This window comes from Chiloscyllium plagiosum, unplaced genomic scaffold (genome assembly GCF_037043375.1).
Source record: "Chiloscyllium plagiosum isolate Xiang-an unplaced genomic scaffold, Cpla_swu_hap1 HiC_scaffold_4, whole genome shotgun sequence".
NCBI lineage: Eukaryota > Metazoa > Chordata > Chondrichthyes > Orectolobiformes > Hemiscylliidae > Chiloscyllium > Chiloscyllium plagiosum.
The window spans coordinates 49,202,019-49,218,909 of NW_028270142.1; the positions used below are offsets into that span (position 1 = coordinate 49,202,019).

The 16,891-nt window shown below is 37.7% G+C and overlaps 1 protein-coding gene across 3 annotated transcripts in view; it reads left to right on the plus strand.

Moving 5' to 3' along the window:
- The window catches only part of atp9b (ATPase phospholipid transporting 9B), a 350,258-nt gene that overhangs the window by 261,339 nt on the left and 72,028 nt on the right, over nucleotides 1-16,891 (plus strand). For all 3 annotated transcript variants that reach the window (XM_043688616.2, XM_087986241.1, XM_087986240.1), the window contains exon 14: nucleotides 5,472-5,584. In XM_043688616.2, the coding sequence (XP_043544551.1) occupies nucleotides 5,472-5,584 (113 nt within the window). The remainder of the gene's footprint in view (nucleotides 1-5,471; nucleotides 5,585-16,891) is intronic.

Below are 16,891 nucleotides of genomic sequence, written 5' to 3' on the forward strand. Positions count from 1 at the left end.
GCCTACGTTCTGCCCATCCTTCGATAAGGAAACCAAAATTCAACATGATATATCAAGTTGGGTTTCATCATGGTTCAGTACATTTTCTGTGCTGTACGACTGTTACGAATTCTGCACAATTTCAGCAAGTCAACTTCTGTACTCATCCCTTTGCGATGAAGGTCAAGGTATAACTTGCCTTGGAAAAACTACTTTTTGCACCTGCATGCAAGCTTTTAGTGACTCATGACAGGGGCAAGCAGGTTCCTTTGATCACCCGCACATCCTCATCCCTCTTCGTTTAACAAAAAGCCTTTCTTTTTTTTTCTACAAATCAAATAATTTAAAACTTAATTAAGTCATATCCCATGTTCCATATTCGAACCCATTGTTTAACCTGTTCAAGTCCTTTTGAAGTCTCTTTGCATCATACTCACAACTTACATTTCAACCAAGTTTGGTGTCACTAAGTTTGAAAGTGTAACAATTGGTTCCCCACCTACCACTCAAATGATTTATATATGATTCGGAGATGCCGGTGTTGGACTGGGGTGTACAAAGTTAAAAATTACACACCAACAGGTTTAATTGGAAGCACACTAGCTTTCGGAGCGACGCTCCTTCATCAGGTGATTGTGGAGGGCTCGATCGTAACACAGAATTTATAGCAAAAATTTGCAGTGTGATGTAACTGAAATTATACTTTGAAGAATTGATTGTCTGTTAAGCCTTTCATCTGTTAGAATACAGTGATAGTTTCACTTCTTTCATGTGTAAATCACAAAACCCTTTTGTGAACAGCTGTAGACCGAGCACTGATCCTGGTGGTATCCCACTAAAAACATTTTGAGAATTATTCATTTACTCCTACATTATGAATCTCAAAATTACACAACTGTTGTGGTGCAGAAAGAGGATATTCGGCCTATTGTGTCTTTCCTAGCTCGCTGAATGAACAATATGAGTTAATGCTATTTTCCTGTCTTTTTCTCATAACCCTGAGTACTGTTACTATTTAAATCATCATCTAATGCCTTCTTGAATACCTTAATTGAATCTTCCTCAATTAAACCAGTTTCTATGACACTTGTAGGCTGTACATTTCCGATCCTAACAACTATCTGTGTGACAACTAGTTATATTACGTTGCCTTGTATCTGTGCCCTCTGATTCTAGATCCTTCAACAAGTGGGAATAGGTTCTTCCTATCTATTTTATCCATCTCCTTCATGATTTTGAAAACATCCTATCAAATCTTAACTTAACTTTCTCCCTCCAAAAAAGCCCAACTTGTCCAATCTATTCTCATAATTGAAGTTTTGCATCCATGGTACCATATTTGTAAACCTCTTTTGCACTCAATTCAATGTATGCACATCCTTCCTAATGTGTAATGTCCAGAACAGTAATCCAGCTGAGGGTTAACGACTGTTCTATACAAGTTCAACATAACCTCCCTTTTTCTTGTACTGTCTATAGTGCATGTCTTTTCAACTGCTTGCTGTACCTATCCCATCACTTTCAAAACATATACATATTTAACATCTAGGTCTCAAATATTTTGCTGCACAGTTCTGTTATAGAGTCTTAAAGTTATACATCATTGAAACAGACCCTTTTGTCCAACTTATCTGTGCCTTCCAGATACCTTAAAGTAATCTAGTTCCATTTGCCAGCATATCCCTCTAAACTCTTCCTATTTATGTAACCATCCAGATGCCTTTTAAATGTTGTAATTGCACCCGCCTCCACCACTTCCTCTGGCAACTTGTTCCACACACACATGCCAATGTCTGCGTGAAAACATTGCTGCTCAGGTCCCTTTTAAATCTTGCCCCTCTCATCTTAAACCTAAGCTCTCTAGTTTTGCACTCCCCTATCCTGGGAAAAAACTTTGACTATTCACCTAATCCATGCCCCTCATGATTTTATAAACTTCTATAAGGTCACCTCTCAGCCTCCGATATTCCAAGGGAAAAAGCTGCAGCCCTTTCAGCCTCTAAGCTCGAGCCTTCCAATCCCAGCAACATCCCTGTATATCTTTTCTGAACCCTTTCACATTTAACAACTACTTTGCTATAGCAGGAACACCAGAATTGAATGCAATATTCTAAAAGAGGCCTCGCTAATGTCCTGTTAAGCTGCAACATGAACTTCATCTGTCACTTACCTGTCTACTCCACCAACTTGTCAATATCCTTTTGTAGTTTTACATTATACTTCTCACAGTTTATAATGCTCACAAATTTTGCATCAGCTGCAAAGCTGGAAATTTTTTCTTACTCTCAAAATCTGGATCATTAATATAACAGGAGAAGCAAGGGTCCCAAAGTGGACCCCTGAGGAACTCCACTATAAATCATCATCCAGGCTGAAATGTATCCATTAACCATTAGTCTCTGTTTCCTATCCATCAGCCAAGTTGGGTCCATTTGCTGCTGTCCAGTTTATTCTGAGCTAAAAGTTGTCTCTCAAATCTGTTATGCGGCATTTGGTTGACTGTCTTTTGGAAATCCATGCACGCCATATCAACTCTCTCTTGTGTCTTCAAAAAACTGCAGCAAATTAGTTAAATATGGTTTCCTTTTAAGGAGCTTGTGCTGGTTTTTGTAATTAATTCACATTTTTCTATTAACAATTAATTCTATTCCAGGAATTTCTCTCAAGAAGAACCACTGATGTTTAACTGACTAGTCTGTAATTGTTAGGCTTATCCTCAATTTTTTTTTGAACAAATTTGCAATTCTCTAGAATCTGGCACCAGCCCCAGTCTTAATGAAAATTAACCCAATTCTTAATAAATTTTCAATCTATATTAATTCATACTCCCCCAGTCCCATGGGCACTAATTTAATTTACAAATTGCTTGCATAGGACCTTATTACAAACTTTCTGAAAATCCAAATGCATTATTTTTGGTTGTTCTCTTCTATCTATTCTTTATTTTCTTGTGTTTCTCGATATTCTTTGTACCAAAGTATTTTACCTCCTACTTCTGTGTTGAACTTCACCTACTATCTTCCTGAGAAAACTTCCCTTTCAAAATCCATGTTGACATATGGATGGGGGTTTTGGAGGGATGTGCACTGGATGCTGGTGGGTGGGACTAGATTGGGTTGGGATGTCTGGTCGGCATGGACAAGTTGGACTGAAGGGTCTGTTTCCGCACTGTATATCTATATGACTGTCCATTTTTTTTTTATCATTCTCTTCTCAGTATCCTGGTACTAAATCCTTTATATTAGATTCGAACATTTTCCCTACTGTGACAAAAGTGACAGGTCTGTAGTTCTCCACTTTCTCTCTTCCTGTCACCTTCAGTTGTGGGTTGCATTTGCTACTTTTCAGAATCTTTAGAATTTTGAAATAAACCCACCAATGCATTCGCTAACACTCCAGCCACTACTTCAAGATTCTGGGATATCTCATCTAGTCCAGGTATCAACCTTCAATCCAATTAGCCTTTCCAGTACTACCTTTTTACAATATTAAATTATTTTGGTTCCTTGGTTTTACAAATCCATTGGTTATCCAGTTTTTCTGGGAGAATTTCTGTAAAGACAGATGCAAAGTAATTGTTTAGTTCCTCTGTCATTTCCTTATTCTCCATTATAAATTCTCCTGACTTCATCTTTTAATAACCCACATTTGTCTTGGATGATGTTTTGCTTTTCTAATACCTGAAGAAACTTTAACAGTTTGCTTTTGTTTCTCACTAGCTCACATTCATATTCCCTTTCCCCTTTCTTTTGCTCTGGCATTCAATGAATCAGTCTTTGAATTCACATTTCCTTTTCCCTTCCTGGATTTTCAGGTTTTTCACAAGGTCCTATGCAAGCGGTTAGTAAATAAAATTAGTGCCCATAGGACTGGAGGAGTATGAATTAGTATGTTCCTAGCTACTTGGTTCTCCTTTGCTGGGTTTTAAATTCCTCCCAATCTTCATGCTTACCACTTTTTTTGACATCTTTATCAGCCACTTCATTTCACCTAATACTATATTAACTTTAATTTGCCAGGGTTGACTCATTTCATTTTTCCTTTTTAGGTATTTGTGACTTAGGTGAATTTCTGTCTGTTATAGACCTTTAACTACTGTACCAGGGCTGTGTTTTTGTACAAAAGCTAGGATTTTTTCCATTTATGTAGTGTTTGGGGATTAATGGGATTATGACACAAATTCAAAGATTCTTAAACACAGTAAAAATATAACTAGATGATTTGGTTTACTTATTTTAGTTTTTTTTCGTTAATAAACTTCTGTTTTATTGTTAAGGTAAAATCTGCAACATTGTGTACTTATTTTTAACGGGATCACTTAAAAACCAAAATGTGATCTATCAGTTTCTGTCTGTGATCCTACTTGTCCGGTAATAACGTTGCTTAGGATCATAACAATACAAGTGACCACCTGATGCCTTTAAAAATGAAGAACTGACAAAAAGATGATATTAAAGTACATGATTCATTTATTTAATAGGACTCTAAATAGAAAAAATAATTTACTTTTCATTGTTTTAATACAAAAAAAGCATTATGACTATTCTCTCCATTATTAAATTTCTTGAAGGGAAAAATTGGTTAGACAAATCACTGCCCTGTTGGTGTGCATATCTGTCCAACTGGTTAGAGAGATCCTGGAGGAGTCCTCTGAATAATTTGCTTGACTATTTGTATTCAATGGAGAGTATGAAGCAGACCTAAGGAATTTGCTAGGAAGCAGGAAATCTATAAACTAAAGACTAGGTTAACAAGAAGCCCTGGTATTCACTTTCTACTTTTGTTGCCATCATTCATAGTTTTATTTCATCAGGGTGCGTATGGAAATTTCTTAACTCTTGAGGGACTTTCTTTGTGTTCTGCAATTTCAAAGCCATAGTTAAGACAGCTAGTTACTTGTTACTTAATTAGCTGTTTTAATCGCAATAGTCTGAGACTTTATTTGGGGTGAGGGCAAGATAGTGGTGATTTTTACCAGCTGTTCTGGTGACCAAAGTTGAAATAGTGAAGATTTGAACTTTGCAGTTTGCTCTGTAACAATGTCTCACATTGCTTCTGCTGTATTGCAGCTGTTGCCAACCAAGAGAGTTAATAACTGTCCAACTTTTCTGTCTCAGGATATCAAAATATTTTCTCAATTTTTACCTCTTTTCTAATTCTTTATTATTGTTTTGGATTTGTGTGTGTTTATGTTTGAAATGATTCTTTCATAGTTAAAGCTGATTATGGTTGGTGCACACTTTATGGAAAGTTAGTTAAATACTAAAGAAGTGCACTAATGTTTTCATTAAACATTCATTAATGAATTCCTGGTTAAGGAATTGAAATGTATTATCCAATATAATTTTGAAGCTGGTGTGCATCATACCGAGCAGTTATTTGTACAAGTCATTTTTCAAGTTCATGTTAATTTCTTGTTGAAAAGTATAACGGAACTGCGAATGAATTTAGACACTTTGTTGGACTACTAAATTCTCCTGTGTTTGTTTAAGGAACCCTTACACAAAATGAGATGATATTCAAACGTCTCCACCTTGGCACAGTTTCTTATGGGACAGACACAATGGATGAAATTCAAAGCCATATAATTGGCTCCTATGCACAGGTATGAATTTCGAATCTTGTTTGCAAAATAGTTTCATTGTATTTTAATCATGTCGAGTAATAGTTTTCAAGAGATTGTAGCAGTTTTAAATGGAATTGAAAGAAGTGTGTGAAATTTAAATACAGCATTTGCAGGTTATATCTGTTAGTGATACTGGAAATGTTTATCTTAATCCCACTGAAAGCAAAACACAAGCCAATGGGAGTTCTTGTATACAGTTCTGATTTAGAAAAGAATAAAGTTGACTGAAATTCTTGCTGTACAGCCAGAACTAGGGACAATTTGGGTGTAGAGGGATAAGGGACACCTGCCTTTCTCTGGTTGTGGCTGTAAATCTGGGCCTGTGATTTTTGGCCCTTCCGGTGACTACAGTTGCTTTTACTAGATGCCTTACGTTCGTGGAGTTCACAGAAAATTGCAGTCTGATGTCAAGCATAAATAATATTTATTTGGGCAATATGTCAGAAGGTATCTGTGGCTTCTCTCGGGTTAGAAGGAACGGGAGGGTAGAGAAACGGAAGTATGTTGAACTTCAAATTACAGGTGAGCTGAAGTATACCTGCCAAATAATTTGATGTGGTATAAATAGATACTGCTTTTCAGCCTTCGGATTTCTCTGTATACAGTGTATAATTGTACTGTTTTGGTATTTTTAACATGATCATTTAGTAGTAAATGTAATTGTATGTTCACGTTTTGTGTTGAATGGTATATGTTATTAAATTATTTTAGGGTGTAAGAGCTTCTCCCATTCAAAGTATTTGGAAATGTTCAAATAATGCATGTAACGCTGTGTTCTCGACTTTAGTGTATACCCCATTCCTCGACAAAGAAATAGACTGCAAACAATTCAAATGGCACATTGAGGGAATACAAAGAGCACACGTGTGTTCTTTGTGTAGTTGAGAGGTGGGGGATGGGGGCTGACCCTTTAAGGGAGTCGGTCAGGCGACCCAAAGGGGCAGACTTTGAGTCCAGTCTACAACCATCTGTGGAGGTGTGAGCATCGTTAATAAAATGTTCCTGTTTAGATTTACCAATTGTCCACTTGGTATATAATTCCTGGAAAGGAAGCACAAACTTAGCAATGTGCAAAGGTGAAGCGAGAGAGATACCCATAAAAATTGCAGAAGGTTCAAACATCACCTCTAGGAAGTTCTATAGTGAGTTAGATCATTTAAAAATTCAACAAGGAAGAAAATGAGAATCAAAAGGGACTGATAGGCATTGCCACCTGTATTCTAGACAGAATCAACATGAGCCAGGAAAGAGCTTGAGAGGAAGCAGCTCAGGCAGCAAAATTATTCTGATGTTGAGAGTATCATGTTTGGGTCTATCTATAAAAAGACCACAAGAAACATGAACCTGGAGCAGCTTATTTTAAGTCTTTCCAGCTATACATTTGGACTTAGACTGGCTCAAGCTCCCCATTTTGGATAACCTGACCTGTTTTAAATGGGCAGTACATACTCTGCCATATACCACAAAAACAGTGGAGAAAACGACAACCCTTCCATAGTTTACAGTGGCGTGATCAGTCTCTTGGGGATGACGATTCCTGGAAGACAATCTCTATTTTTTTGAGTAGTGTCCTGGGCTTCAGGAAATTGCATTTCAGGCCTCTTGAAGTGGGCATTTGCAACCAACCATAACATCAGTCCCTCTATTAGTCCCACAAGAACAGTGTGAATCCACAGCTCCAGTGTTTGAGGCCATTCCCGTGGGTGAAGGGGGAATAACCAAGTGTGCAAACTTTGCATGATCCCGCTTTCTCCACAATCTGGAAGTCCACATTCAGCCACCAAAAGTAGGTCCTGGCTATTTTCTTCATTTGCACCATGCCACGGTGTTCATGGTGCACTTTTACTCGGGTCTTTCCTCTTCAAGGGCGAGGAATAACAACACTCATTCACTGAAACAGACACCTGTCTAATATGGATAGCTTCCACCTCTTGAACAGATAAGGGCATGATTTTGGGAGGTTACTATGACTGGTCCTCCTTTTCAGGACTAGGTCCACTACATGGTTCAAAACTGGATTGTTCTGGATAGTGTTCTGCACCTGACCTGTTAACACCAGCACCTTGTCTTCCTGGGAAAATTGTGATTTTCAGGTCCCAGTTGGGAACAACAATATCTCTGATACTAGCAGCCTTGACTAGGCATCTGCATTGCCATGTTTCTCTGACTGTCAGTAGCTGATTTCATTTGAGTAGACTGACGGAACCACTGCCCATCTCTGCAGCCATGCTGCCACTGTTAATGATATTCCCCTATATGGGCCATGAGTGAAGTTCGAGGTATCTGGTTGGGTAGCAGCACAAAGTACCTGCTCTAAAGGAAATGGGTGAATTTCTTAACACCAAAAACGATGGCCAATCCTCCTCTTTCCACTGGGGTATAATTTTCCTCCAACTTTTTTCGTCACTTCAATGCAAATGCAATGGGCCTTTCCTCTCCATTCAGTAAGATATATGCCAATACAGCGCCAATCCCATAAGGCAAGGCATCACGCTAGCTGTAGTGATAACTTTGGGTTTGACTCCTTTCATTTCCCCATCCAAATAATGCACGGTATTCACATTTTACTACATATCATGGTAATTCTGCACACTGGTCCCTTAACTGTACTTTCACCTGTTCATAACCCTTTAGTGGCACCACTTGTTCAGTGTATGTCCGTCATATAATCTTGGCAGGCTTCAATGACAGCGCCCTTAACTTCTCTCTAAAGATGGATTCGGGAATCTGAGACACTGCTACACCCGTATCCACTTTAATTTTTACTGTCTTCCCCTCTGTTTCTTGGTTGTTCCCAAATTAATTAGCTTCACCCTGTACTAATGGTTGTTTAACCAAAGCTCTCCTGACTCTGGCCGTTTTGCTGCTTCTGCAGACCCAGCTGACTGTGTGTCTACTCCCTGGCTGGTGGCATGTTCCTATCTCTTGTCTTCAGGGTTGTTTCTCTTTGACTCCACTGCTCTTGTTTGGTTTATAACCTACAATTTTGGACAGTATGGTCCACTTGCTTCGACATTTGCAGCACTGGGCATCTTGAGTCCAACACGTTGACTCCTTGTGGCAAAACTTGCCACATTGCCAGCATTCTGTGGGTTGGTACCACACTCTTCTGAGCTTCTGTTAAGTTATATGTCTGGGTACTGACACTCAACTGTGTTGCTCCCCTGGCTGCCAACTCCCAAGTTTGCATTTTGAAAGTTGCATTGAAATTCAGGCCTCTCTTTGTTGGTAGATTCGCTAGTTATTGTGTCTAATTATAAAAAGTCCACAAGATAGGTCTGTAGAAACTTGAACCAGTTTATTTTATGTCTTTGCAACTACACAGTTGGACCTAGACTGACCCAAGCTCCTCAGTCCGGGTCATCTAACCCTTTCTCTGAAAGGGGCAGCCCACACTCCTAACTCCAAACATAACAAGGAGGTAGAAGGAGAGTCTTTAGAGTAAGATTAGTTTCAGAAAACCAGCTGCTGACTCTTCACCCAATGACCAGTTGGTAGGTATGCAACTGTAACAAGGAGATTACAGAATGCTAGAACAATGGAAGATGCCAAGTGGAAACAGCCAAGCCAAATTAATACTAAATAAAGATTGAGTAGTCTGCACCAACACTGATTTCACTGCATTAAATGTGGTGACGCAGAAGCGCATGCATAGATGCATTCCGATGTCTTTCGTGGCTAGCTGATATCACTAGAACAGGCATGGCATCTATTGGCAATTATTTTGCCAACTTTGGCTGTCAGATAATAATTCCAGAAATATTTAAATAGTGCAGAGAGTTGATGCCATCTCTCTTCATGAGAAATTGCATTCCAATTTTTAAAAAATTGTTTGTAGAGTTATGATGCATATTTCATATTGTGTAACCCCTCTTCCTTGAGTAAAGAAACAATAAGTGACATATTTAATAAACTTGCGTTGTCTGAAATCTGTGCTTCATAAGATTAAAAGTGCTGAATTAAATGGTACACTGGTTTTTGAGAGTTTGATCTTAATTTAAGTTTAATATATCAATTTACATAAATATAACTTGGATAGTTTTCAAATGTTCCATTGAAGCCCACAATTGAATGGTTGTCAAAAAATGTCAGTGATTCAAAAAGTGGAAGTCATTCCTTTTTTAATTGAAGAATCTAAATGTTCAGTCTGTTGATGTGAGCAAATTCTCTTCCATCGATTACTTTGCAAGGTTCAGAAACTGTTGCTGTTAGTCAAATGATGTGTAGTGGAACTGCATGCAAGTTTTGTATGTGATAATTGAACATCAAGAGAAAGAAAAAAAGAACAAAGATGTTAGAGACAGATTATGGCAACAAAACTCTCAAGTTACAGGTATTTTCTAATTCTCATTCTGAACATTAAACATCTAATCTGATCTCACTTTGTGCAAAAAGATGCTTATTTGAAGAAATAATGCAGTGAAAACTGGTATGGATTTTTGTAATTATTGTTCTATTGGCATTTCAATTTCATTGCTTTCCTCAAAGTTAAATTCAACTCTCAAAAAAGATTTGTGTGGAGTTCACTCGTGAAATTGTTGAATCTGGTACAATCTGCAGATTTATTTTTGTTTATATCGTCTAATTTTAAGACTGAGAGGCAGATAAACTGATGAAAGAACAAGGCTATCATTAATTGGGATGAAAATTAAAAAGACCATCTGGATAAGCTAGTTGCAAAGTAATTAAAACATCTCTGCTTTATAGCCAACAAACTTAAAGCTGGAGAATAGGCTAGTATTCTAGTAATGACCAAATACAGTATGTTGTCGACACTTTTTGCCAATGTAAATTTTCTGGTGAACAGAGTTGTGGGCTACTTTAGCCCCTGGGAGAGGGAATGGAGAAGCTAGCTATCTGATCTAAAGCCCAGAAGCATTCTGTGGAGGAAGTGGGAGATGGAGAAAGATGAGGAAGGCTGAGTGCCATTGCATATTGGAACAATGTAATTAACTGTTATTAAATTCTGTCCTGTAGTTCCACATTTAGAAATTGTTCTAGATGAAACTGTAATCCCTGGCTCACTGAGCTGGGTCTTGACAGATTTCAAAAATCAATCGGTTATCCTAAAGGATGTCACTTAAAATTTAATCTCCAATTTTAAAAACAGCCATTAAAAGAATGTAGATCTTACAATCAATTATTTAGCATTCACAAAATTGCCCAGATTAAATAATATCTATTATGTACAATAGTCCAGTTTGTGTCGTCATCTTGAAAACTTAAGTGTTGAACCAAATCTCTCAATAGTATTAAATGTTATCCCAATACAAGTAACCAAATTAAAGCATGAGAAGTAGTAAATTATAATAGATAATGTTTCAACTATTCAAGTCAGACAGCATCTGTTGAGAAATAAATAAATGGTAACTTTAGTTCTCTCTGGAGATGCTATGTGTTCCAATATTTTATGTTTATATTTGAGAATTTTATTTGAGAATTCTAGCATCCACATATGAAGTAAATGTTGAAATAAATGGCATATCATGATAGGCCAGGTCGCATGAAGAATATATCATAATGGATAACTTTCTTTTCTGTATCCCTCTTAAATGAGTCTGTGTTGTGAGTGAAAAAAATGTATGGGTCAAAAAGAAATGATAGTGTGCATTTTGGGTTGCCACACAAACATCCCTGTTTGGCACTGGGGGAACTGAGCAGCACTGAATAAACACAAAAGTAAGAGATTTGTATGGCAAATCATATAACTAGGGCTGTAGATAGGGCTTTAAACCAAACATTTTGGGTGAGAGGGTAGAGTTCAGTTACATGGAAAATTATAAAATTTAAAAGTGAAGAAGGTATGATTGCAGGTTAGTGATGAGAGTTGGTTGTTACCAGAAAACAAAAGAAAGGGACAAAATGTGTGAATGTTGTACTGTACCAAGAAGCCATAAAGATAGTAGGAAATTCGGTAATAGAATGAACTTAAAAGCTTTGTATCTTAATGCACAAGGTATTTGGAATAAGGTGGTTGAACTGATGGTGCAAATCTAGTGTATACGATCTCAGCCATCAAGGAAGCATGACTACAAGAAGATCAAAACTGGGAGCTTAACATTCAGCGATATTTGACCTTTCAGAGAGACAGATGAAAAAGCTGGTGGGGTAGCACTGTTGATAAGAAATTAAATGAGGACAGTTATGAGAGATGATCTAGGCTTGGATGATGTAAAGTCCATGTGGGTTGAGGTCTAACCTGCAGGGATAAAAGATATTGATAGGAGTAGTGTACAAATCCTTAAACTGTAGTCTGTGGGAAAGACTATAAATCAACAAATAATGGGACTATGTAAAAAAGAACACACAAATAAATATGACTGACTTCTTGTTGATTAATTGATTAATCAGATCGTAAAGGATAACTATGACAGTGCTGGAACTGGAACTGTTTACAATATTAATGACTTGGAGGAAGGAAGTGAATATATTTTAGGCAAATCTGCAGACCATGCAAGAATAGGTCAAAATTTAGGTTGTGAAAGGGACATGAGCAGTTTACAGAGAGATATTGATTAAGTATGTGGGCAAAATGTTGGCAAATGAAGTATAATATGAGAAAATGTTGTGTTTACTTTGAAAGGGAGAACAAAAGAATAGAATATTATTTAAATGGAGGAAAACTGTAGAAAGCTACAATACAAAGGGACTTGGGAATATTTGTACATAAAACACAGCTAGCATACAGATGCAGCAGGTAATTAGGAAGGCTAATGGAATGTTGTCCCTTATTTCAAGGGAGTTGGAGTATAAGAATAGGAAAGTCGAACTGCAATTATACACTGAGCTGGTGAGACAACATTTGGAGTATAAGGGGCAGTTTTCATCCCGTTATGGGGATGCCATTTCGTTGGAGGCAGTTTGGAGAAGATTCACTTGGATGATCCCTGTTGTGGAAGGATAGTTTTATGAGCAAAAGCTAAACAGAGTGGAATTATACTCACTGAAGTTGAGAAAAATGCATGGTGGTCTCATTGAAACATATAATATTCTGAGGTTAAATGCTGAGAGAATGTTTCCATTCTGGTCCAGGAGTGGACCTTCTGACCTCTAACCAGGAACGCCAGAGTCTAGTACCAGAGAGCATAGTCTCAGAGTTAAGAGGTGCCAATTTAAGACTGAAGTGAGGAGGACTTTCTTTTCTCAGGGTTTTGAGAATTGTAGGGGCAGAATCCTTGTGTATATTTAGGGCTTAGGTAGGTAAATTCTTGATTGGGTAGAGAATTGACTTATGGAGAAAGGGTAGGTAAGTGGACATGAGGAATGTCAGATCATCCTTGATCCTATTGAATGGCAGAGCAGGTTTACAGGGCTATTCCTGTTCCTATTTCTTTATACTCTTATGGTATGTACATTTGGGAAGAAATTGCTGTGCAATTTTTTTTCTTGAATGGCCAATACAGTCTAAGAACAAAATATCATTGATTTATAATTTTCTACTTAATATCCACAAATGAATTTTCTAGATTTGACAGAAGACTTTTGCCTCCAAGTGTCATTTACTAAGTAAAAAGGAATGTGAGCCATGTTGCTATTGTCTTCAATATTATGTTGTACAATGAATTGCTGAAAAGAGATCCACATTAATCCAAAGTGTGATATAATCTTGCATTAATGAAGTTGAATTTTGTGAAGACTTGGTTTTGCCAGTCTGTTTGGGACTGATTTAACCATTTGTTAGGATAGTATGTACTAACTTTGAAAGAAAACCTTAACAGAAGGAAAATGCTGAAAGAGGACTTAACCCAAAAATTGCAAACTTCCATTCCATTGCAAACTGCCATTCATGTCCTCAGGACTCTGAAGTAGTCCAACAGTGATTAATAGCTTGAAGGTTAATCGCTGTTGTACTAGCAGCATGACAGTCAATTTTCTCACAGCAAGTTTGCAGAGATAATGCTATAATATTGGAATAAAAAATATTTTCAATGCAATTGGTTGAGGGTCAAATTTTGCCTAGATGAGGAAGCTTCCAGCTTCACTACAAGTAGTGCTATTAGATCTTCTTTATTCGTGAAGGCTTAGTGTATAACCTGAAGGACAACAGCTACAAAAGTACATCAGTCCTTCAATTTTGTAACAAGTTATAAAGTTAGGTTATCTATTCAAGTACCGAGAACAGGACTTGAATGTGGCTTAGTAAATAAGGTTGCCAGAATTCAAAGTCTTTAACAAACCAACATCAAATTTATTGGAGAGGTGAACTCCAATGCATCAGAATTAATACTTTTTGCCACTTTCTCAATGTTATGACATCAATTCATGTCATCCTCAAGATTAATATCTTAACAGAAGGTGAGTAATGTCATTTTATTAGGTTTTAAATATATAGGGAAGCAAAATCAGCTGGCACAAAACAGGGTTTGAAAGGATGTTGAAACCATTGGAGATGGCAGCAGAAGTCTGCGTGTATACCATTATTTACTCCTGAACTAACTTTGATTTATCTAATTTCTCTTCAGTGGAACATTACTGTGCATAAATTAAATGCTGAAGTTGTCAACAGTACAGAAGACCTATGTTCCAATATTATGACATAACTAAGCTATTCCTATGCGGTTACAACATGGCATCGACCCGACAATATGGAAATAGCCATGGTATGTCCTGTACATAACAAGCAGGAAAAGTCAAACCTGGTTAATTACTGCCCCATTAGTCTACTCTCAATCATCAGTAAAATGAAGGAACGTGTCAGTAATAGTGCTTTTGCAGCACCTGCTCAACAATAACCTGCTGAGTGACGCCCAGTTTGGGTTCCACGAGGGCCACTCAGCTTCTGATCTCAATGCAGACTTGGTTCAAACATGGACAAAACAGCTGAATTCCAAAGGTGACATAAGAGTGACAGACTTGACATCAAGACTGCATTTGCCAAGTGTGGTATCAATGAGTATTAGGCAGCAAACTCTTCCCTTATTGGAGTCGTACCTGACACATAGGAAGATAGTTGTGGTTGTTGAAGGTCAGTCATCTCAGCCCCAGGACATCTCTGCAGGAGTTTCTCAGGGGAGTGCTTGAGGTCCAATCATCTACAGTTGCATTATCAATGACCTTCCTTCCATTGTGAGGTCAGAAGTGGGGGATAAATGCCAATCATTGCACAATGTTCAGCATCATTTGAGACTCCTCAAACACTGTAGCAGTCCATATTCAAATGCAACAAGATCTCGGCGATATCCAGATTTGGGCTGACAAGTGGCAAGTAACGTTTGCAGCACACAAATGCCAGGCAATTATCATCTGCAATAAGTGGCAACCTAATCACGTGCCAATAATGTTACCATCAATAAATGGCACATTATCAACATCCTTGGGGTTACCATTGACCAGAAATTCAAGTGGACTCACCACATAAACACTGGCTACAACAGCAAGTCAGAGGCTAGGAATACTTTGGCAAGGAACTCAGTTCCTGACTCTCCACTTGCCTAGATGGGTGCATCTCCAAAAATGCTCAAGAAGCTTGACACTATTCAGGGCAAAACAGCCCGTTTGATTGGCATCACAGCCACAGCATAGACTCCCTCTATCATCAATGTTCAGTCACTGCAGTCCATGCTATCGAGAAGGTGCACTGCAGAAATTCACCAAAGATCCTTAGACAGCACCTTCCAAACCCACACCAACTTCCACCTAGAAGGACATGGTCAACACATACATGGGACCACCATCATTTGCAAATCCTCCTCCAGGCCACTCACCATCCTGACTTGGGAATACATTGCCATTCCTTCACTATTACTCGGTCAAAATCCTGGAATTTCAGAATACCCATGTCAAAGCTTCTTGGAGAACAAATTCCAGATTTCTCCTGTGGAAGAAAGAGATGTTTCTTGTTTTCATTCCTAAATGTCCTAATTGTAAGTTTGAGAGATCCTCCTGTTTTTGGTTCCATGGCCTATCAAATGCTATTATCAGTTTAAAGATCTTGATTAAAAGTAATTCCTCAATCTGCTAAACTCAGGAGTGCAAGCTGAGTTAATGCAAATTGTCCTCTTAAGTTAACCCTTTAAAACCTGTACCCTTCTGATCGTCCTTCCGAGGCAATTGCATCATTACTGAGCTATTCTACCCAAAACTGACTCTTTCTCCAAGTGGTGTCTGACTAAGATTTTGTACAACTGCCTCATCACTATTTCACTTTTGAGTTCCGGGGACCAATCGGTTTAAAATAATGATCAATATTCCACCCGGTCTTTGATTTTTGTTTTAGCTGTGCCCTAGCATTTGATGATTATTGTATCCGTGAATCTATTTTCTCATCTACAACACCTAGTGTCTCTCAAGGGAATAATCTGATCAGTCTTTCTCGGGTCCAAAGTAAATGATTGCATCTTTCAACTCATTCAAGTGTTTGTCCACTTGTGGTTGACACTTACTTGCAACTTCCATTTTGTGTCATATACTGTGTCTGCTAATTTAACATCAAACTTGAATAGCCTACTGCTTATTCTGTTAGCCTGTTTTTCTTTTCTATCCTGTTGAATTCATCAACAGCGTGTGATTCCTTGCCATCTCTCATGAAACAAAACTTCTAATTGTATCCATCAGGCCATGAAAGCTTTATGGAACACTTTACAAAGATTTATCTGTCCAGTAGCTGCTTGTATTAATACATGCTACATTTGTGCATAAATATTTATTAGACTTTTTAATTAAGCCATTGTTTTCTGAGACATTTGCCAGCCCCTCCTTTATCCAGAATCATGGCTGCTGTTGATGAAGTAGCTGTATTGTGGGTGGTTCTGCTTGCTGGCTCAAGTGAACATCTCATCTAACGATTCCAGTGATGTTTTATATGTTGAAATACCTAGTTGAAGACAGAGCCCACAGTCCCTACAATTGAAAAGAGTATAAGAGAAATCCCAATAAATTGAGTAAACATGTTCAGGAGACTTTCTTGGTATTGAAGCTCTTTGGGGCATCCTGAGGTTGTGAAAGGTGCTATACAAGTACAGTTTGTTTTCTTGGTAATAGGGAGCATGAAGCTAAGACATCACAAGGTAAGATATAGAGTAATTCCTCTTTTTGTTAGAGATTTTTAAACTCTTTTTTGAAAACAGAAATTTATTGATGAATCAAAGAATAATGAATCCTGTACTCTACTGCTGTATCTTGGGATAGGTTTAATTATTAACATATAACCATAGTTCTTGTTGTGAAAGGAACATGTGATGTAAATAGTGTATGTAATATAATTAATTTTAGTTTAACTCAGTCAGTTAGCAGGGTCTGATGTTTTTGGTTTAACATTGATTTCATCCATAGTTTTTTTTAATGCAA